Source organism: Callionymus lyra, chromosome 14 (genome assembly GCF_982586985.1).
Source record: "Callionymus lyra chromosome 14, fCalLyr1.hap1.1, whole genome shotgun sequence".
NCBI lineage: Eukaryota > Metazoa > Chordata > Actinopteri > Syngnathiformes > Callionymidae > Callionymus > Callionymus lyra.
The window spans coordinates 10,886,697-10,910,488 of NC_141831.1; the positions used below are offsets into that span (position 1 = coordinate 10,886,697).

At 40.1% G+C, this 23,792-nt stretch overlaps 1 protein-coding gene across 3 annotated transcripts in view; it reads right to left on the minus strand.

Moving 5' to 3' along the window:
* Positions 1–23,792, minus strand: part of robo3 (roundabout, axon guidance receptor, homolog 3 (Drosophila)) — a 173,565-nt gene that overhangs the window by 95,954 nt on the left and 53,819 nt on the right. The window contains exon 1 of one of the 3 annotated variants that reach the window (XM_087807333.1): positions 7,247–7,697. The exons of the other annotated variants lie outside the window; for them this stretch is intronic. Within the exon in view, the coding sequence (XP_087663459.1) occupies positions 7,247–7,313 (67 nt within the window). The 5' untranslated portion in view covers positions 7,314–7,697. Of the gene's footprint in view, positions 1–7,246; positions 7,698–23,792 lie in introns of those variants that run through there. 3 annotated transcript variants of the gene reach the window in all.

Consider the following 23,792-nt stretch of genomic DNA (forward strand, 5'->3'; position numbering starts at 1 on the left):
TGATATATGATGACAGTATAAGTGGTTTCTTTGAAAAGAAACATTAATATTTGTATTTTGTTGTGACACTACAAGATTATAAAAGGATGAATGATAGTTAAAAGGACTCAAAGAAGTCTAATGAAAGTCCAAATGATGCCTTTTTTCGCAACAAGCCACGCACTCAAGAGCGCTAACAAGACGGCGTCGTGATTGCGTGTCACACGCTTTCAGCCGGAATTCACTTTGAGGGGAAAACACGCGTGACTGTCAGTCATCCGACGCGCCGCCAAGTGCAGATCAACCCAAACTAATACCCGAGCTCGTGTCACGTCTGAAAAAGACTCGTCACTGTCGCCGCCGTAGTCATTAAAATCCACGGGCTCGTGACAGACCCGCATCCAGCCGAGCGTCACCTGGAAGACGCCGGCGCCCACGGACCACTCATTATCACCGCTCGCCGTTTTTTCATCCTTCGCTGCCAAAACAAAGTCACTGACAGTCGCCATGACACGCGCAGGCTTCTTCCCTTTCCGTCGCTGACAAACAAATAAAAGATTTAAACATTTCCTTCTCACGGCAAGACACGGAGGGTCTGCATTCCGTGTGATGTGAAGGAGGCGGGGAAAGAAAAAAGGGCGATTTATCTTGATCGTGGAAGTCGTGAATAGATTCCTGACTTAAACGAGCGAATGATTGACGGCCGACTTGTCACAAAGACTTGTTGACATTTTTTGAAAAACATACAAACAGTAGGGATCTAAGAAAATATCGCTAAATATCGTAATTATTAATTGTATCATTATTCAAAAGGGGAAAAATAGCAAGTATTCAATTGCGACGTTTGTTGCATTTTTGTGTCGCAACTAAACCTCCGGCCACTAGTTGGCAGCAGTCTTTACATCCTCCGGGCAAAAGGAACAATGAAAACCTTGTGAGATCCAAGCGATGACTGAGGACGAGAGGTTGACTTAATTTAATTTAGTGTTTACCATGAAAATTCTTTTACAAAGAAATACTTTTTCCTACAGTATCGCGATGTATCGGATTGTTGCCCTGTATCGTTACGCCATCCAATTAAAACCCAGAACTATTTTTTTTATTATTTTTGATTCATTTATTACTTACTTTTATGGCTAATCAATTTGAGTAAATTGAGTAAATTTTTTATTAATTTATTTTTAAATGTTACCTTAAGCACGATAATGCATTTAAAATAAATTTAGCGAAAATTTCAGAGTAAAAAAAATATATATTTGAGTAGAACAAGAAAAAAAACATTAGGATATAATTTTTTAACACTCCTGATTTAAAAGCAAATGATTGACAGCTGACGTGTAAGCACAAAATAAATAATATTCCCAGTGAAACTATATATATTATTTTATAATCATTTATTAGCTTTCTGTCAATCAGTGAGCAGGAATAATCAGAATTTTTTTTTCCCTTTTCAATGTAGCCTTTAGCATGACAATGCTAGCGTTAGCCCTCTCAAGTTAGAAGTGAAGAAGTGATAGACTCTGGGAAAAGGACGTTAGGGGGACAATCTCGGTAAAAGTTGTTTGCATTTAAGATTAGCCCGATTAGCTTAAGCTCAAGAAAACAGCTTCTTTACACCATCAATAAAGTGAATGTGTGTCCTTCTATGATAGCAGAAGATAATCATTTATTAGCTTTTCTGTCAATCAGTGAGCAAAAATAATCAAAACATTTTCCCTTTTCAATGTATCCTTTAGCATGACAATGCTAGGCTTAGCCCTCCCAAGTTAGAAGTAAAGAAGTGATAGACTCTGGGAAAAAGCGCGTTAGGGGGACAATCTCGGTAAAAGTTGTTGGCATTTAAGATTAGCCCGATTAGCTTAAGCCAAAAACAACAGCTTTACACAATCGAAAAAGTGAATGTGTGTCCTCCTATGATAGCAGAAGAGAATCATTTATTAGCTTTTCTGTCAATCAGTGAGCAAAAATAATCAAAAAATGCCCCTTCTCAATGTAGCCTTTAGCATGACAATGCTAGCATTAGCCCTCTCAAGCTAGAAGTGAAGAAGTGATAGACTCTGGGAAAAGTCAGTTAGGGGGACAATCTTGGTAAAAGTTGTTGGCATTTAAGATTAGCCCGATTAGCTTAAGACAACAGCTTCTTTACACCATCAATAAAGTGACTGCGTGTCCTCCTATGATAGCAGAAGATAATCATTTATTAGCTTTTCTGTCAATCAGTGAGCAAAAATAATCAAAACAGTTTCTTTTTTCAATGTATCCTTTAGCATGACAATGCTAGCATTAGCCCTCTCAAGCTAGAAGTGAATAAGTGATAGACTCTGGGAAAAGTCAGTTAGGGGGACAATCTCAGTAAAAGTTGTTGGCATTTAAGATTAGCCCGATTAGCTTAAGAAAACAGCTTCTTTACACCATCAATTAAGTTAATGTGTGTCCTCCTATGATAGCAGAACAGAATCTTGAAGACGTATTAGATACAGTTTGTTTATCTAATAACTCAAATAAGGTGGAATTTATTTGCAGCACACATGGTTTTTCGATCTCTCAAAAACGACTTGCGGCGAGCGACACCTGGGCAGCTGGGACGCCGCACTTAAGACGCCGTAAAATGTTGCCAAAATGAATCTCCCCGAGGACGCGTCCCCCCCGCTGGCTCTTCATTACAGGCACAAGTCAGTGGACCGTGTCTCGCCTTCGCTCTGCATTTCGCTTCAGAATTATGACCATCTCTGTCCGAGCGCTTCCTGAAAAACCACTGGAACGAATTCTGGCCGGCCATCCATCTGTCTGCGGCGCCCCCCGAGGTGGGGCTCAGGCCCCTCATTGTGACGGGGCCCCCCACCACCCTCAGGCCCCGTCGAAGCCCCCGGACCTTTAAGGAGCGGAGACAGCTGACATGTCCTGTTAACACAGGAGCTAAATAGAGATCCGGGCGCTGAACTTTCTATTTTAAAACTCTTGTTTTTAATTTGAAGGCTAAATTTAGCAGGAAGGGCAGCTGTGTTTTTTTTTCTTCTTTTAAAACAGGAAACATCAAAGATTGGAACAATTAGCGCTGCTTCCTAGTTGACAGGAAGAGGATGTTTAGTTCACTATCATCCTTTTCTTTTTAATCTTAAAACAAATATACATTTTTAGCCATCAATAGAACGGTTGATCTGAAGCTAACATATGGGCAAAGAGACGCGACGACTTTTTCAGAGGATTCTTTACTGACGATTTTGTTGCTCAAGAGTTAGGAAAAAAAAAAGTATTTGCATATACTTTTAATCTTGGTTAGTAATGGCATGCTAATGATGTTATAATATAAACAATTAAAACATTTGCGAGGCAACAGCTAAATATATATATTTTAAGAAATTATATTACAAAAGCGTTGAGGTCTTAAAAAAATGTATTTTGTTGTACAAGGAAAACTTTCACCTTCCTAGAAATTCATTAGCATAAAGCCAAAAACATAGGATAACCGTTCAAGGACGGACATTGCTGTTGGTTTAAGGAAACTATGCTAGCATTAAAGGACTCTTGGCTATGTTGCTAACTAAAATTATCTGACACAAATACATGGCTATGGTGCTAAGAAACATTAGCCCACAAAAAGAGTTGCTTATTGTATGTTGCCAACTGACAATATCTCACAAAAAGTGTTGGCTATGTTGCTAACTAGCAATAGCTCAAACAGAGTAAGGATTTGTTGCTAGCTAGCATGAGCTTACACAAAGATTGTGCTCTGTTGCTAACAAGTAATAGCTCACAAAAGGTGTTGGGTACAATGCTTACTAGCAAAGCTCACACAGAGTGTTTGCTTTGTTGCTAACTAGCATGAGCTTACGCAAAGATTTTGCTCTGTTGCTAACTAGCAATAGCACACAAAAAGTGATGGCTATGCTGCTAACTAGCATTAGCTCACAGAGAGTGTTGGCTACGTTGCAAACTAGCAAAAGCACACAAAAAGCGTCGGCTACACTGCTAACTAGCAGTAGCTCACAGAGAGTTTTGGCTACATTGCTAACTAGAGATAGCTAACCCAGAGTGTTTGCTCTGTTGCTTAATAGAAATACCTCACACAAACTGTTGGCTATCTCGCTAATTAGCTTGAACTCATGCATAGTGGTAGCTCGGTTGCTAACTAAAAAAAAACGCGCACCAAAAAATAGTTTTCTCTGTTGATCAAAAGCATGAGCTAACACAGATTGTTTGCTCAGCAATAGCTTACACCAATATTTGGATATGTTGCTAACTAGCATTAGCTCACACAACGTGTTGGCTATGTTGTCGAGTACTATCAGGTCACATATGTTGGATTATGAAGAAAAACATTAGCAATAAGTGACGATGAATTCCTCCCGATGAGCTCGTGACATGAATTCCATTAGTATTTCATATTAAAAGGAACAGTAGGAAGTAGATAATGACTTATAAAAAGCATTAGGCTAGTTAGTAGTGCATAACTAACATGGCCTTTTAAGAGAAATACCAGAATAAAGAGCGTTTGAATGGAAAAACAAAAAAGAAAATTCTATGAAAATGGCTACAAAAGCCAGATACAGATGAGAAAATAGAGCAGACTAATTGGTTGGTTTGCCAGAGCAGCCAAAAATGTGTCCTTGAGCAATCCATCAAAAGAAAACGCGCCACAAAAGTGCAGAAGCTACAACAGCCACAATGAGTTAATCGAGAGCTCTTTAACCACTTCACTCCCCGGAGGAAGACTTGTGCGCTCAGACTGTAATTACAGTGTAAATACCAGGGTTTGGTGGGTGAGGTATTGGGGGGGGGGGGGGGTGTTTACTCCGGGGTAACTGGACGCGCCGGTGAAACAACAAGAAGGAAGAAGGTGTCCGGCGTCTTCATCATCAAACATATGGTCGCGTTGACTGCCGTTTAGCAGAGACGTCGGACGCCGCCGTGTTGACAGACGCCGACAGGGGTGAGTGACAGGCACAGTGGCCACCGAGGTGTCGCCTTACTGGGCAAACAGTCCGAGGGGAAGACCTGCCGAAACTGGACTCTGGGTGGGGGGGTGAGGGGGGGTTTAAACGGGGGAGACGTCATGTAGAGAGAGTGGTGTATGAGAATGTTGAGCGACGGAAACTAGTAATGTGTCCATTATTATCAAGTCTTCTGTCACAGAATACGTGATAATAATGGACACATTATTAGTTTTCGTATGTATCGTTGAGTACTTGACTCTGGAGTCGTAGAATTTACAGACCACACGACTCTTGATGAAGTCGTAACTGCTTTCATTTGTTTTCAAAACCAAAATATGTCCAAATATCAGCTTAAAAAAGCTGCTGGAGTCAACTGTATCCTCTTGTCCTCAGTCATTATTGTTCCTTTACCTGTAGGGGGTTATGGGATGACTGCTGCCATCTAATGGCCTGAAGTTTATTTGCATCACAAAAAATTAACATTTTTTGATTATTTGCATGTTAATTGTAAATTAAACAATTAAAGAAAAGGGTTGGCTATGTTGCAAACTAGCAAAAGCGTACACCATGCTTTTGCTTTGTTGCTAACTAGCTTGAGCTTATACAAATATTTTGCTCTGTTGCTAACTGGCAATAGCACACAAAAAGTGTTGGCTTAGCCGCTAACTAGCATTAGCTCACACAAAGAGTTGCTTATGTTGCCAAATAGCAATATCACACAAAAAGTTTGGCTATGTTGCTAACTAGCAATGGCTCACCCAGAGTAAGGCTTTGTTGCCTGAGCTTACACAAAGATTTTGCTCTGTTGCTAACTAGCATGAGCTTACACAAAAATTCTGCTCTGTTGCTAACTGGAAACAGGACGCTGCTATCTAGCATTAGCTCACAAAGAGTGTTGGCTACGTTGCTTAATAGCAATACCTCACAAAAACGGTTAGCTATGCCGCTAACTAGCATGGACTTAAGGATAACACTGTGAATATTTGCATGGTAGTTGAAAATAAAACAATTTAATTGTTGTTTTTTATACTCACTTCATTTAAAATATAATCACAAAAGAACTTTGATAAGAAAAATATATACAGTATTATTTGAAAGCCAAAAGAAAACCGCTACAGTGTCATCAGGTAAATGTATGTCTATCTCTTTCTCACACTCTTAGTGTTTAAGCTAAGATAAGCAACGCTTTAACAGAAAATTCCGATCAGACTCAAACTGCTGTTGAATGAAAGGAATTTGATGGGAATGTTTGACGAAGGAGGACAAACACGGGATAAGATCGAACCCTCCTAGAATGAAAATATCCCCCACTTCCTGTTACAAACAGGATGGCAAATATGCATTTTTTTTTCTTTCCTCGGGTCCCTCGTGCGATTGAGATTAACTTCGCAGCATAAACAGGAGGGTTTTAATGTCATCGAGAAAACACGTCCAGACTACTCGGAGGGCGCTTGAGTAAAGACGAGGCAGCATGACGGTGGAGTCTGGGGGTCCCACAGGAGCGTGGGGAGCCAGTGAAGGAGCTCACTGACAGATGCTGGATCATATGCTACCAGTTCACAGTCGTGTTCGACGTCTGCACACATGGAGGTTCACCTCACAGATAGCAAGTTTTTGAACATTAGTTCTACTGTGTATCTTCCCCACCCCACTTAATTCTTTACTCATTTTAAATGTCCAAGTAATTAACCAAGTCATTTATATTCAATTATCTTCAATTATTGTTTTTATTTGAGTGTCATTATGGGAAAAAGGTTGTTTTTTTATCCAGAATACGACTTCCTCTTACTTATTGTAATGACTCTCTCTTCCCATGAACTTCATATTGCAGTTCAACTCTGACGCAGTCCTTGAGAAATTTGTGTCACGTGACACGTTATTCTCACAATAAGCAAATAAAGAAAAAAAAAAGGATTTAGACCAAAAAACGTCAAAATTGATGATTTAAAAATAGGGTTCTAGTTCAGCTGATGGTTGTCTCTGGTTTCTTGCTCAAGGGTACTTTGGTGCACCATAGAGAAGCTCAGATCATTTTTTTTTTTTTAGTAATAGGATTCCTGTCTGGGGCCAAAGATGCTGGTGGTGAATATGTCCCTGGGGCCAAAATACAAGGAAGCATCATATGGAGAACTACTCCAGTGTCCGGTGTTAAGTGGATCCTAACGTGACATCATCATCCAACATACATGTTAATAATGTATATTTCTTTAGGAATAAAACATTTATCAGGTTAATATTTGACTCATTATCTGAGGGCCCCCCCACACACACACAGTGGCTCCCCAGCTAGAAGACCCCCCCAACATAAATCCCAAACACAATATTCTACTCACCATTTGCCAAAGTTCTGATGGCGAATAAAACCAGTAGAGGTACCAACGTGGGCCGGTACTCCATCATACACGCGCGCTTGTCATAGGTGGAGGAGTTTCTCAGAAAGTCGCTGACAAAATCCAAAAGTATAGGGGAGGAGGTCGTCACCCCCTTTTTTTAGTTCAGTAAATCCACAAAGCAACTTCCCTGCAAAAACATTCCCAAACTTTTTTTTTTCCCAACGGGACCTAGAGTCTGAAGGATCCGCAGGTGATGAGAGGAGACGCGGCTGCGAGACGCGAGACGCACCGGAGTCTCTGGATCGAATCTTCCGATTTTTAAAATCACAAAAGGAAAAGTGTTATAATTTCGCCCCCAAAAAGTCCAGCAGAAGTCCTTAAAGTTCAACTCGGAGCTCCGTTTATAGCGTTTTGATCTGTTTTTCTTCGGCACAGAGACGCGCCTCCGTCGCTCTGCGGCTCTTGAACTGATCGCTGCAGACACAACACGCCGCCACACATTGCCGTCAAAGCGCCGGCAAAGCTCCACTCCGCACTTCCGGTGCGTCTTTCAAAGTTAAACCTGGGATTTTTTAAATTCCTCTTACACTCAAACTACACACTATCACAAAACAACCGATTGCTATGTTTAGCTTTCCACAATATTTAATTAATATATATATAAAAAAAAAAGAAGTGATCCATTAACGTTTTCAGTTTGAATTCACAGGTTACATTGTTTTGACAGTTATATATCTACATTTAAAGAACTTTTTATTAAAATGCAGGATTTCGGTTCTGTTAAAAAATGGACTCTTACTTCAACAAGTTGTATTATTGCAATTTAAAAGATCGTTTTAATTTGGAGGGACTTCCTCCGACTCTACTATTCAGCGGCGCTCTCCCTTAAAGGTACAGTACACGCAGAGCGCGTGATTATATTTAACCGTTATTCAAGCCTAAAGTACATGAAAAAGACCCCCCTAAAAAAAATCACAACGTTTTTTTTTTATCTTGTTTTTTACTTAATAATGGGAACTTAGCTAGATTAGAGATACATCATTAAAGGAGTAGAATAGAACTAGAATGGTGGCGTTATAATGTAGAAAAACTATGAATAAATGTTTCAGATTTAGATACAAAATATTGAACTGGTATAAAATAGTTATTTGGATCTCATTTAAACATATATATTTATGAATGTATGTACTAAAAGAAAATTAGTTTTTTAAATAATATAAAAATAAAATATTAAACATACTATATACACAGGTTTTATAGAACATAATTAATAAATAATTAATAACAGCTCACACAACATTTTGGCTATGTTGCTAACTAGCGTTAGCTTACACAATGTGTTGGCTCTATGGCTAACAAGCATTCCCTCACACTCATGCTGTTTCTCAAATCGCAAACTTCTCTTAGTATACTAGAAGTTAGTATGCATCAGGATAGTGTACGTACTAAATAGTACGCAAATTCTCAACAGATAGTATGTCTCAAATCAAACACTGCTGCTACACACTAACAGGAAATTACGCAACAGCTTCTTCTTCTACTACTATTTAACGATGATTTCAACCAGCTGTAGGAACACTATCGACACCTGCTGGCAGCACTTTTTGCAAGTTTGGAAGAAGAACTAATAAAAATATATATATATCAGAAAAGAAATATTGGCGAGATATTTACGCCGGTATCAGCACAGAACACGTGTCATCCTCCTACTGCTGGCTGAAAATACACCTGTAAGTATATGCATGCATATATATATATATATATATATATATATATATATATAAATATTAGGCGTAACTTCCGTTTACAACGTTCCTAAGATGGCAGCTGTTTAGGGTAGATAGTGTCCATTTTTGTGGGCGTATTAGTACGCCAATTTAGTGTGCATGGCACACTTAATTTCGCATACTAAGAATTGAGACGCACTTACGCACTAAAAATACTAACTTTGAGTACGCAAGTATGCGATTGAGACACAGCATCAGTGTCGGCTCTGTTGCTAACTAGTAATAGCTCCCACAAAGTATTGGCTCTGTTGCTAACTAGCAATAGCTCACAAAAAGTATTGGCTCTGTTGCTAACAAGCATTACCTAGAAGGATACTGGCATTAAGCATAAAACTAGAAATTTCTAATGAATATAACATAGACATGAATATTTATTAAAATTTAGATTAACATTTTGCTCTAATAAAACAGATCTTTGGATTTATTTTCTAAAATAAATGATAGTTATGGAAGTATGAGCGTTAATAAAGTCTATATTTCCATGTATTTCTAAAAAGCTAAATCAATATTAAAGAAGTTACTTCTGATGAACATATATAAACATGTCTTTATCAAGAACCATCACACAGGTGATGAAACATACACCTGAACGCATCCGACGTGCAGCCCTTGATCTCGACTCAATCCATTTGGAAAGATGCTCTGGCGATGGCGGGCGAAAATGTCAACATGTATCTCAAAGCTCTTATCTAACCTCGGCGGCATTAATTCGTGTCGGCAGTTCCACGCGAACCCCATCGTATGCAAATCCAGCCTCACACGCCAAAGACCTTTGATGGCGCCGATGTATACGAATCAGACGCTGAAAAAATGACTCAGGCACTTAGAGATACAAACAAGCCCCGGCGAACCGACGTCACTATTTATCTGAGGCCGAAAGCTCCGGCCGGCGTTTGATGGGAAGCGAAAAGCAATATCACATGTGCCAGGAGAGAGACGGCGAAAACTGTCGATGAGAGCCGACAGACCCGGAGAGGCGGAATTCTTGGGATGAAGCAATAAGGGGCCGATTGGCTGGAGTGCCGTTGAGCTGAATAAATATGAGGGGTCAGTCTCGGTAAACACCGCTGCTCTTGACATTTATAGAAATGCGTCGGGTCGGCGGGCGGGAAGCGAGCGGTGCATACTAACGCCGGGGTATTCGTGTGACAACAAACAAGGGAGGACGCCGGAGCCGACCCTGCGACACCGCCGATATTCCCCGTCATGTTTTATGCATGTTACATGTTTAATTTAATTGCGGAAACGGATTAATCGAGTGTCGCTCCGTGATTGAATAAAACATGACGGAGGCGGCGGCTAAACGCGTTTCCGCCGGCGTGTGACTGATGCCGATACTTCGGGGCCTTCGTCAAACATTTGGCGAAAATCGTGCGCTCGCTGAATTTGGACTAATTGTCCACATTAGGACGGCGGCGAGCAGCTGAGCTCGTACATCATACACTCCACTGTGTTCTTCGACAACAAAAGGCTGGAGTTTGGAGGACGATGGATTCGTCAGAAAATCACCTTGGATGTTATTCTTGGTGAAGCGTACTTATCAAGAGGCAAATGAGAGTCTCTTACCGAGGATAATGGTTGCGTTTTCGGACGTTCAAAGTAATATTATGTACTTCCCTCACAAAGAGTTTGGCCATTTACATATGTTTTGAAGGCTCAATTGGATGTTGTTAGGGGCCAAATATACATTTTAGCATTGAGGTCAAAGCGGTAAAGCATCGGGTTATGAATATTATATATAATTGTAATATTTATTTGATATAGTGGCAAAGAACTAAACCTTGAAATCTAGTTTGTGGAAAATGTTTTGTCAAATTTCAGTTTCCAAAGAAACGGTGGATTGATGGATAGACGGATGGATAGATGGATTGACAGGCAAATAGATGGATGGATAGACAGAAATACAGATGGATGAATGGACCGACAGACAGATGGATGGACGGGAGATGGCAGAATAGAAAGATGTAGGGATGGATGGATGGACAGGTTGATGGACAAACGGATGAATGGATAAACAGATAGAAAGATGGATAGACGTATGGATGGACAAACGGATGAATGGATGGACGTATGGATGGATGAATGGATAGACGGCCAGATTGATGGATGGATAGACGGATGGATTAATGGATGGACAGACGATTAGAAGGATGGATGGGCAGACAGATAAAGGGAGAGATAGATGGATGGATGGTAAAATTGATGGATGGATGGATGAATAGATAGATGGACGGACGGATGGACAGATGGATGGTAAGACAGATGGATGGAAAGACAGATGGACAGAGAGATGGATGGACGGACGGATGGATGGACGGACGGACGGATGGACAGATGGATGGTAAGACAGATGGATGGAAAGATGGACAGACGGACGGACGGATGGATGGATGGATGGATGGATGGATGGATGGATGGATGGATGGATGGATGGATGGATGGATGGATGGATGGATGGATGGATGGATGGATGGATGGATGGATGGATGGATGGATGGATGGATGGATGGTAAGACAGATGGATGGAAAGATGGACGGACGGACGGACGGACGGACGGACGGACGGACGGATGGATGGATGGATGGATATATGGACAGAGGGATGGATGGATGGATGGATGGATGGATGGATGGATGGATGGATGGATGGATGGATGGATGGATGGATGGATGGATGGATGGATGGATGGATGGATGGATGGATGGATGGATGGATGGATGGATGGATGGATGGATGGATGGATGGATGGATGGATGGATGGATGGATGGATGGATGGATATATGGACAGAGGGATGGATGGATGGATGGATGGATGGATGGATGGATGGATGGATGGATGGATGGATGGATGGATGGATGGATGGATGGATGGATGGATGGATGGATGGATGGATGGATGGATGGATGGATGGATGGATGGATGGATGGATGGATGGATGGATGGATGGATGGATGGATGGATGGATGGATGGATGGATGGATGGATGGATGGATGGATGGATGGATATATGGACAGACGGATGGATAGATGGATGGATGGACAGATGTATGAAAAGACAGATGAATGGACAGATAGAGAGAGAGACGATGCTTATGATTCAGTTATTAATAGAACCAACAAGTCTGACCTCGGCTATGAATCCACTTATTTTCTTCTGTCTCTCTCACGTTATTTAAAACGAGCTTCGATCTTCAAAAACAGTCGTTTTCTTGTTCGCTGGTGGAGGACGGACAAGACTCTTTTGTCCTCCTGACATTACACAGTGTCCTCGGCTGCAGAAATGACCAACATCCGTCACCACAAACACTTCTCTGATCATAAATCTGCGTTAATGTGCGGCGGCAGCAGCAGCATCTGATATTGATGAGGCTATTTACCGCCTCATTTTCTTTACAATCACAGCTGATGAAGTGCTGAAGTAAAACCAACAGCTGTCCCGAGATCTGTGGGTTCACCCGTTATCGAGGAACACATCAGGCTTACATGGGCCTGGACTGTCCCAGGACAGGAAATGTTAAACCTCCAAGAGTCTCCAAAATACTGAATATATATGATAATACCATGAATATGTGAAGACGTCACCATCATTTAGTGACACTTGACCCTTTAAAAATGTATTCCTGCTCTAAAATATCCAACCAAATATACATTTTTTTCTGACAGATTTGAGAAGAATGTATTTCTGCTAAAATGCTAATGCTGTAAGCTAATGCTAATGCTATAAGCCTGTAAACTGATGTAAAAAAATGTTTGATCCTAATAATAATTGTTGTCTACAAAGTAGCATTAGTGTGACTCCTGACACATCAAGAGCTGATGCTAATGCTAATGCTGTGGGCTAATGCTATAAGCCTGTAAACTGATGTAAAAAATGTTTGATCCAATAATTGTATTCTACAAAGTAGCATTAGCGGGACTCCTGACACACCAAGAGCTAATGCTGTAAGCTAATGCTAGGGCTATAAGCCTGTAAACTGATATAAAAAATATTTAATCCTAATAATAATTGTTGTCTACAAAGTAGCATTAGCGTGACTCCTGGCACATCAAGAGCTAATGCTAATGCTGTGAGCTAATGCTAATGCTATAAGCCTGTAAACTAATAGAAAAAATGTTTGATCCTAATAATAATTGTTGTCTACAAAGTAGCATTAGCGCGACTCCTGACACATCAAGAGCTAATGCTAATGCTGTGAGCTAATGCTAATGCTATAAGCCTGTAAACTGATAAAAACTAAAAACTCACAAACTCTATATTGGACCATTTTATTGCAGAGAAACTATCACAGGTTTTCTGCTGACTCATCGTCATGGTGAGACGTATTTTATTATCTTTTGCCAGTGATGTTATTGCGTGTCTTGCTGTTTTTATGTGAAGACTGTGACAAATAATCCTAACCATAAACTGAACCATGAGCCATTTAATTCTACATCTTCCAGAGAGAAAACATAGTTTATATAATTTATCAACCATTTGCTTTTTATGGATTATTACTGCCTGAAAGGTTTTTCATTTTTATTTCCTACCTGACGCATCAAGACACTTGTTTACTCAAAAATGAAGTCTGTCAAGTATTGAAAATGTGTTAAAAAAGAGAAACTCTATATCGGACCAACTTATTGTAGAGAAAATAGACCATGTTTTCTGCTGACTCAGCGTTACGGCAATATTTTACGTGCTCTTTTCGGGAGGTCGTTTTTTTTTTTTTTTTGCCCTTTTATCTGCAGGTTGCGAAAATAATCCTGACCTTAAACTGGTCCATGAGGCGTTTGATACTAGATCGATCAGAAAGAAAACAGTTTATATAATTGTCTTTTTTATTGAATATTACTGTCTGAAAGGAGTTTTGTTTTTATCGGATGTATGCATTAGCCTGTGACGCATCAAGACACTTCATTTGTGACGTTCACTCAAAAATAAAGCCTTTGAATTGGCGAAATATATATATATATCGTATATTTAAACTTTATATGGGGCCATGTTGTTGCAACGAAGCAAGCCCAGGTTTTTTTCGCTTACTCATAACTATGTTGAGATGTATTTTTATGTAGTTTTTGTGGCCGGTTATGCTTTTTTTTTACATCTAAGAATATTCTTTACAACAAACTGGTCCATGAGGATTTGAAACTAGATTAATCGGAAAGAAATACATTTTATGAAATGTATTTTGTATTGATTATTACTGTCTGAAAGGTGTTTTATTTTGAAAAGAAAAGTAGCATTAACCTGTGATTTGTGAAGCATCAAGACTTTAACTTCGGTCAAGTTTACTCGTAAACAAATAAACCAGTGAACTAGCAAAAAATATCAAAACAAGAAGATTATTTTTATGTTGTCGCAGAGAAAACCAGCCCCAGGTTTTTTTCCGCTGACTCATCATTATAGTGAGATTTATTTTTCTTTTGCCGGTATTTAATTCTTGCTGTTTTTCATCTGAAGGTCAGAAAATAAATCCCAACAATTGACTGGTCAACGGTGCACAAAAGGGGTTTTCGGGGAACATTGCTGTGCTCGCTGGAAAATATATAAATAAATAAACACTGGGAAACTTTAATCTGTCTTTAAAAATATCAAAACTAGCTTAGCTTAGCTAGTTTAGCGTAAATTCTGCGACCATTTTTTTGGTCTTTTCGATACTTTATTTCACGCCACCTGTCGGTGGTCGTAATGTTATGGCTAATCGTTAAAAATTCTCACGACGCTACGGTAAAAACAACAGCGAAAACTCCTCCATTTGGACCCGACGCACGTTTTTTTCCTCCCGCAGCCACTCTGACTCATCGTGATGGAGTGTTTCTCCTGTGATTGTCGCCGTGGCAACAGAAATACCTGTGCATTTCTTTTATTTTTTTTGTTCGATAAAATCCTCGGCATATAGAATAACTCATTACTCGGCGAGAAAAAAAAGGAAGCCATTGAAATATTCGTGACTATCGTCTCCGACCTCTCCTGACCTGCAACTGCTAATGAGAGCGCCGGCCCTTTAAGAGGCTCCCTCTCTGAATAGATTCCATTATAGATTAATTGATTAAGAGGGCGGGGAGATGACAATGTATCTCCATATTGATCGGCCTCGACCCGGGTCGCCCCCCCACACACACACCCTCGGAGGTACAGTCGCTTCATCCTCATTTCCTGCTCCTCCTGCTGGCCAAATAAAAGTTTCATTCTCCTCTCGCTCAAATCTATCATCTGATTTCCTTCACCTCCCGTCTCATTATAAAGGAATCCGTCTCTCCAGCTCCCCCCCCTTTGTCTTTGCTGTATGTGCCCCCATAATGAGGGGCCCCCCTATTAATTTTGGGGCTGTGAAGCGAGACGCCAACCCCCCTCCTTTAAAGCTCCACCACTGCAGATCTACAGATGGATCAAGTGGGGACAGGGTCTGCCACACATGACGATGGGGGAGGCAGATTTTGGGGGAGACGGGATGATGGGGTGTGAGGGGTGTATTCAACTGGTTGAGCTGCGACACACGTCTCGCTGCCACGACCCGGACTCAAGTGATGGGGGGCCCCCCGTAATGGGTGGGGTTACAAAAAAGGGCTCTAAAGTGGGTGATGAAAATTACACGTTACGAAGGGATGACAATTTTCTTTTCACCGCGGCGACGACACAGAGGAATTCTTGATGCCTTGTTGTTGTTGTTGTTGTTGTCGTCGTTTTGTCTTCCAGACACGGGTTCAACGATGACGACGCAGTTGCTCTCGTCTGTGTTCGAAAGCTAATATCTCGATGTTGGAGATTCATTTGGATTTACCGCAATAAAACATGTCAAATGTGTCATAAAATCTAATACATTTTCATTTATTTCATTGCTAAAACGATGCTAGTGATGCTGTGTTTATACGACAGATCAATATTTACAAATGAAACCTATCCTGCTAATTAACATACAAACTCCAAATTACTTCATGTTCGGACTATGACGAAGACACTGTTTCTTTAAGATTGGAGTCTCAAATTCAGTTGGTCAGGATTTTGTTGCAGCTAACGTCTGTGAAGAACTATAGGAAGAGCCTCTTTGAATTATATTTACATCAGTTAATGAACCTGTCGTGTCCAGAGATTCCAGAGAATTCCAATCTTAACTACTGTATTGGGATCTGAATATTGGAATTCCAATCTGTACAAGGAAGATTCCAGATTCTACTAGTGAATTCCAATCTCTACTAGGAGATCGGGAATCCTACTACCCTATTGGGATCTGAATATTGTAATTCCAATCTGTCCTAGGACAATCTCCAATTCTAATTGTAGAAATTCGGATTACATCAAAATGTTTGGGAATTCCAACTTGTACTAGTAGGATCTAGAATCTAGTACATGCTTCCTGATCCAACTGGATTCCAATCTGTACTAGTACATGATTCCAGATCCCACTGGATTTCAATCTGTACTAGTACATGCTTCCAGATCCTACTGGATTCCAATCTGTACTAGTACAAGATTCCAGATCCCACTGGATTTCAATCTGTACTAGTACATGCTTCCAGATCCCACTGGATTCCAATCTGTACTAGTACATGATTCCAGATCCTACTGGATTCCAATCTGTACTAGTACAGGATTTCAGATCCTACTGAATTTCAATCTGTACTAGTGCATGCTTCCATAACCTACTGGATTCCAATATGTACTAGTACATGCTTCCAGATCCTACTGGATTCCAATCTGTACTAGTACAGGATTCCAGATCGTACTGGATCCCAATATGTACTAGTACAGGATTCCAGATCCCACTGGATTCCAATCTGTACTAGTACATGCTTCCAGATCCTACTGGATTCCAATCTGTACTAGTACATGCTTCCAGATCCTACTGGATTCCAATCTGTACTAGTACAGGATTTCAGATCCTACTGAATTTCAATCGGTACTAGTACATGCTTCCATAACCTACTGGATTCCAATATGTACTAGTACAGGATTCCAGATCCTACTGAATTTCAATCTGTACTAGTACATGCTTCCAGATCCTACTGGATTTCAATCTGTACTAGTACATAATTCCAGATCCTACTGGATTCCAATCTGTACTAGTACATGATTCCATAACCTACTGGATTCCTATCTGTACTAGTACATGATTCCATAACCTACTGGATTCCTATCTGTACTAGTACATGATTCCATAACCTACTGGATTCCTATCTGTACTAGTACAGGATTACAATCTGTACTGTGACATATATATGGTGTCACGTCATATTAATTCCCCATAAAGACAGAGACTGGTGAAGAAGCCTCAACAACAAGTGAAGCTCTTCATCATCGATGTAATCAGACTTTTTTATTTTTATTTATCCATCCCTGCCTCACGCGTGACACGTAATTACCTGGACCCTCAGGTGAGACACCATGAAATAACCATGTATCGTTCTCAACCGGTGTCAGGACGGGGCGGGTCAGGACACACAACCAGCGTTCGCTACTACCACTGGGTAATTTAGCCTCCTGGCTTTCCTTAGCCCCCCCCCAATCCGTCCTCTCTCCTAGGAGATGAAATGACTCTCCCCAATTTTCCCGAGTGTGCTACCGGGTGGGGGGGGGGAGGTATGTGCGGCGGCAATTACAGCCCCTTCCTCCTTCCAACACACACCATCACACACACGATGACAAAGCTTGTGGAGAGCCCGGACAAAATTGTCTCTGGCTCCTCCAGCGATGTTCCTGCTCTCACCTGCCGCTAACAGGCAGCTCTGGCCTTTCATACAAGCCATTATCGTGTGTGACAGGAGCCATTCAAGCCTGGCGGTGATTTGCCCGAAATTCATTCTTTCTTTTTTTTTTGGTCAAAAAACAACACCACAGGTTATATTGTAGTCATTTCAACTCCACACACGGGGAGTTTTTAATGAAAGTCTTTTCAGACAAAAACACGAGGAAGCTGATTTTATATTATTTGTTTTCTGAGCGTCTGATGAAATAATTACCCAAAAAAAAAGCACCGGTGTTGGAAAATTGTTACCGCTATTATTTTAAATTCTCGTTTAAGTTTCATCAGCACGACTATCGGAAGCAATTATCGCCCTCGCAAGATGTTAGCGTCCGCCGCCGCCGCCGCCGCGCTGATTGGAAAACAACAACAACAAAAAAGAAGCTTCCACAGTCGCTTTTCGGTATTGACCTCGTCTCACCCGAGCGCCGCCGGGAGGTAAAGTCTTTCTATTGGACGTAAACAAGCCTGTGCTTTATTGCAGCACACGGTCGGGGGGGTAGAAATGGCTTTTTTTCTTATTTGAACGGTACTAAAGAAATGTTCTTAGTGTTTCCTGAGCTGAGGTAGGAAGACGAAAAAAAAGACGACTACGGAGTGTACAGGCAAGCTTAATATATAAATACTTCTGAACAATTCCTCATGTCGAGGCAAGAGGGGGCGCTATAGACGAGCGGTATTTGGATGTTTTTTAACTGTCTTTACTTGGATGAAGATGAAGAGTCGCTACATTAAAATGAACAAACCATTTTCTCGATAACTCTTAAAAAAGGAACAATATGAATCCCAGTGAGTAGAAATTGAAGTTTTCATTTTGGGTGAACTATCACTTTAAGTTACCGTTACCATTATAAATGGAATAATCCAGTAGAATTTGAGATAAATGTCATTTTAACTCGACATATTGATGTAAATAGAATGTAAAGTGAAGTATACTTGCTAGCTTAACAGTAACAGTGCTAGCATGGGATGACTCAAAATGACACCAGAGCCATGTCTCAAATCACATACTTGCGTACTTATACTTAGTTTTTTTTTAAGTGCATAAGTGCGTCTCAATTCTTAGTATGCGAAATGTAGTGCACCATGCACACTTAATTGTCACTAAAACTCACAAAAAAACTGAGTATGGATCTATGGACACTTTCTACCCTAAACGGTCGCCAACTTAGTGACGTTGTAAACGGATGCTACGTCATAAATATATATATATATATATATATATATTTATGACGTAGCATCCGTATATATATATATATATATATATATATATATATATGCATATACTTACAGGTGTATTTTCAACCAGCAGTAGGAGGACGACGAGTCTTCGGTGCTGATACCAGCGTAAATATCTCGGCAATATTTCGTTTCTGATATTTTTTGATCCAAACAAAACCTGCTGCCAGCAGGTGGCGATAGTGTTCCTGCAGCTGGTTAAAAATCATCATTAAATAGTCGTAGAAGAAGAAGCTGTCACGTCATTTCCTGTTAGTGCTTAGCTGCAGTGTTTGATTTGAGACATACTATCTAGTACTAGTTAGTATGTACACTATCCTGATGCATACTAACTGCAAGTGCACTAAGTATGCGATTTCAGACACAGCACTGGATCACATTAAAAAAAACGACTTTTCTCCAAAAAAAAAGATTGAAACAGTTTTCCTTAAATCTAGCTGGATTTTCTTAGACGAGTTTATCGAACGTTCACTTACGTCCACGACGCTTGTTACCGTTGAAAATCTGCTTGCAAGTGTCTGGGTTTTTTAAAAGTCTAAATCTAAATATAAAACAGACCCAAACGGTCAGATGGAGCTTTGATAGTTAGTTCTGCTCTAATTCCTCGTGTTGCTAATTATACGTCCGAGGACTGACGGTGGGAAGCTTCACGGAGAGAGAGGTTTGTTTGCTTCATTAGCTCAAATCCTCAAACCCTTCATGCCGTCTTAAAGTCTGTAAAGTGAACAAACGTTGGTTAAAAAGTTTTTTTAAAAATCCCCGCAGGTCCCTCCAGGTTCTTTCTCTTCTTACACCCCGGCTCGGATTCTCGCCTCCCGGCGTTCTCCTCCCATAATTCCACCCTCTCGCCTCGATGTAAAGAGTCCGGTGGAGAGGCGTGGGTTTTCTCAGCCCTCTTCACGGGCTGTCAGGGTTAAGCCTCCGCTCCACCTCGGGGGTAAAATGTGAGATGATGGGTGAGGATGGAGCGCGAGTGATGCGGAGGTCAGGAGGAGACAGTGGCGGCGGCAACATTCCACATGGCTTAGTTACCTCAGAGGGAGGGAGAAGCCCGGGAGGGACACTGATCCGAGTCGGTGCAGTAAACTGACAAGAGTTGGTACAGAACGAGACGTACGTCGCCACGGAGACGACTTGCTGCGAGATTTCTACACTTTTTGCAAAGGATCTGAAGGAAGATTTCATAACAGACGAGACTCTCCAAAAAAAAGAAGAATGATATCAGTCAAATCTCGATTGGATTGATTGATTTAAACAAAAATAACGTCATCCTTATGAAAAAAGTAAAGTATAAACAGTATGTGTTTGTCAAACATTTTTTTAACTACTCATTTATTGGTCTACAATAAAAAATGCTTGAAAAGTTGAAGAAAAACCCTATAATGACACTAGTCCCTGTAATTTTGCATACAATTAAGATCTTGTGTTGTAAAGTGTTGTTTGTATTTAAATAATAATGCTTCCCAGCATTCACACGATTGAGATCCTGTTTTCTTCTGACCTAAACTGTGTATCGCTTCTCCTTACACAATTTTTATCCGATTTGAACCGTTCAAACTTTTATCAATTCAGCCCGTTTCCGAAATGCGGGCCATGTTCTAGCTTTCTTTTATCTCTTCCACTCTTCCTTTTATTCCTCTTTTTTTTACCCCATTCATTTCAATGGGGAAAATCTTTAACTCATGTTTCAACTCCTTCCACTACTACTTCTACTACTAATTCTACTACTACTTTTACTTTTCTACTATTTCTACTTTTACTACTAATTCTACTACTACTTTTACTTTTCTACTATTTCTACTTTTACTACCAATTCCACTACTACTTCAACTAATACTTCTACTACTAATAATTCCACTACTACTTCAACTAATACTTCTACTAATAGTTTCACGACTACTTCTACTAATACTACTACTAATTCCACTACTACTTATTTCACTACAACTTCCACAGCACAGCAGGGTCAGCATTCGCACTGCATTTTCTTCTGGAAATGCATTTTTCTAGTATTAATAATGTTTTTTTAAATGGTCAAACAAGCTTTTAATTTGGTGTTGAAGATGTAGAAGCTTTTATTTTGGAGTTCTTAATGAACTCTCGCTCATTTATTACGTCAATAAAACGTCGTCTCTTCAGGGAAAAATGTTTGGAGAACCTCTGAACTATAGGATCACTCCCAAAAATCCAAATGTAGCAAAAACATTTTCATATGATATTTAAGAAAAGTTTAAATACTTCTATGCTATTTTTCTTTTTTTTTGTATACAGTTTAACAAGGACACGGCTGTTAATTAGACATGTTTCGTTATCTTTGTTTTGTTTTTGTTTTCCATTTATAATTATGAATTAAAATCAATAAAATGTTGTTTTTTTTGCAGGCTGAACTTAAAAAAAGTGGTAAAATTTGTGAAATAAAGATAAAAAAAATGATGTCAAATTTCTTGTTGCAGTCTGCGAAATAATAAGCTGAAAATAAATAATAATTCATGTATCCATCAAATATTTAAAGTTGTCTTGAACCCATGACCAGCATTAATCAAGGTTTTTTTTTAATTTATTTAAAAAAGTGTCAAGGTCAAATGATAAATAATAACTAGTACACTCCAGCTCATTCAAAAATGCATCGTGTCTTCAACCAAATACTGCGACTGGTTGTTATGGTGATGAGAAAACTAATGATTCTCAAAAGAGACAAAGAAGAGCCCAGACTCTCTCTCTCTCTTTTCATCAACGTCTCTCTTCAACCTCTCCACCTTCATCAGCAGCTCCTGGCGCAAGCAAGGACGTTCTCATGGCTGCGGGCGAAAAAAAATACCCTGGTGATTTTGACCGTCTCTCTCTCTCTCTTGTTGGGGGTTGAAATCACAATCCCTCGTTCGCCCCCGAAATTATTGCGGGATTACCTCCGTCCCGGGTGAGGCGGCGGCTGTCAGAACCGAAACCGACCCGAGCCGGATTTATGACCTGCGGGAGTGACGCAGGAGGCGCCGGGCGATGCTACACATGTAATCATGTTTGTTGTTTTCATTACCAGTGTCAGCGAAACCCCCTCCACCCTTCTCTCTCTCTCTCTCTCTCTCTCTCTCCCTCTCTTCTCCAGACTCATCCTGTCTTTGTCTCCCACGCTTCCCTCGTGATGACAGGAACTCCAAGACTCCCATGGAGCCCAGTTCCCACTTTAATGTCTCCTCGCCTGACGACCCGGCCTCAGGTTTCCCCGTCCGGGTCTGATTTACCACATCACTGCTGGGAGAGAGAAGACCCCCCCCCCCCCCCACCCTCTCGTTCTCCCTTTCTTTCCAGTGTCTGTCTTTATTTATGATGGCTACAGGCTGACCAGGGACAGGGTGTGACCCCTCAAGAGGAGGGAATCCAACCCCCTCCCCTGAACAACCTGGTGCCCCATAACTCCCAAGGCTAAACTAGCTTGAGGACAATAGCCTTTCATATTTGTGGAGTTGAAGTGTGTTATCAACAACAAGGTCGTCACAAAGTCCAGCGTGACCCGAAAACCCAGATGGAGTCTTTTTAAATTATTTAAATCTTTATGCGGAATGAGTTTTACAGACTTAAACAACTATGTCATCTGTATAGAACATTACCTTCCAAGCCAGACCTCGGACTGTGTGAGCCTTGTGTTCTAAATAATAAATAAAATGTTGTGAAAAAGTTTTAGATTATGTTTTTTTCTTGTTTTTAATATAATTTGCTGTTATAATAATAGTGGTCCCTAACCACCCTGTACCGGTCCACTAGGCATTTGATACCGGGCCGCACCGAAAGAGCCATATGTGACTCTTGACATGTCAAGACGCCATTTCTGTTGAGTTTACTTAAGAAATAAAGTAAAGTAGTGAGAAAGACTTAAACACAAAATATTTCCGAACCATGTTTTTTGCAGAGAAACCAGCCTGGTATTCCTTTTCTGTTTTGGTCAGTACATGAAAATATTGCCGCCATTTAACCAGTCCGTGGTTCAATAAAGGTTTCGGACAACTGTGTTGAATTATTGTTGTCGTTATGAATCAATAAATATGAATTAATGGGATTGTAAAATCAATAAATTGTAAATTAGTAGTATTGTCGAGTACTTGACTCTGGTGTTGCAGTATTTACAGACCACATGACTCTTGATGAAGTCGTAACTACTTTCATTTGTTTTGAAACCAAAATATGACCAGACATTAACTTTAAAAGCTGCTCAAGTCAACGGTATCCTCTCGTCCTCAGTCACTGCCGAGATCTAGCAGGATTTCATTGTTCCTTTAGCTGTGAAGGATGTAATGTTTATAGCAGCCATAAGCTTAACTGTACCCGAAGGCAACAAAAGGGATACCACAAACACTTTTTTTTCAAAATAAATCTGAATAATCTCTGACACAAAACACAGAATGAATAATTCTACTTGAGAATTTTAAATGAATAAGATTCATGATTTAAAAAAACAATGTGATTTTGATATCATATATTTAAAATCCTATGAGACCTAAGAACCAGTGACCCTTAGAACCAGTGACCCTCTTAGCCACAGCCCTTCCAATAATGTAGTTTAGTTTAAAAAATAACAACCAACAAGAAAATGGAAATTTGTTTAGTGTTTAAGGAAACAAGAATTTTCGAATCTAAAGTAAAAATTGTTTTAGATTTTTATTACTTGTTAAAAATGTTGTAAATATATATATATATATATATATATATTAGAGTGTGGCTTGAATGATGGGATTGAAACCCATGATGTAAACTTAAGAAACACAATTATTTTTCATGTTTCAATGGTTTGAAAAGAACAAGAAT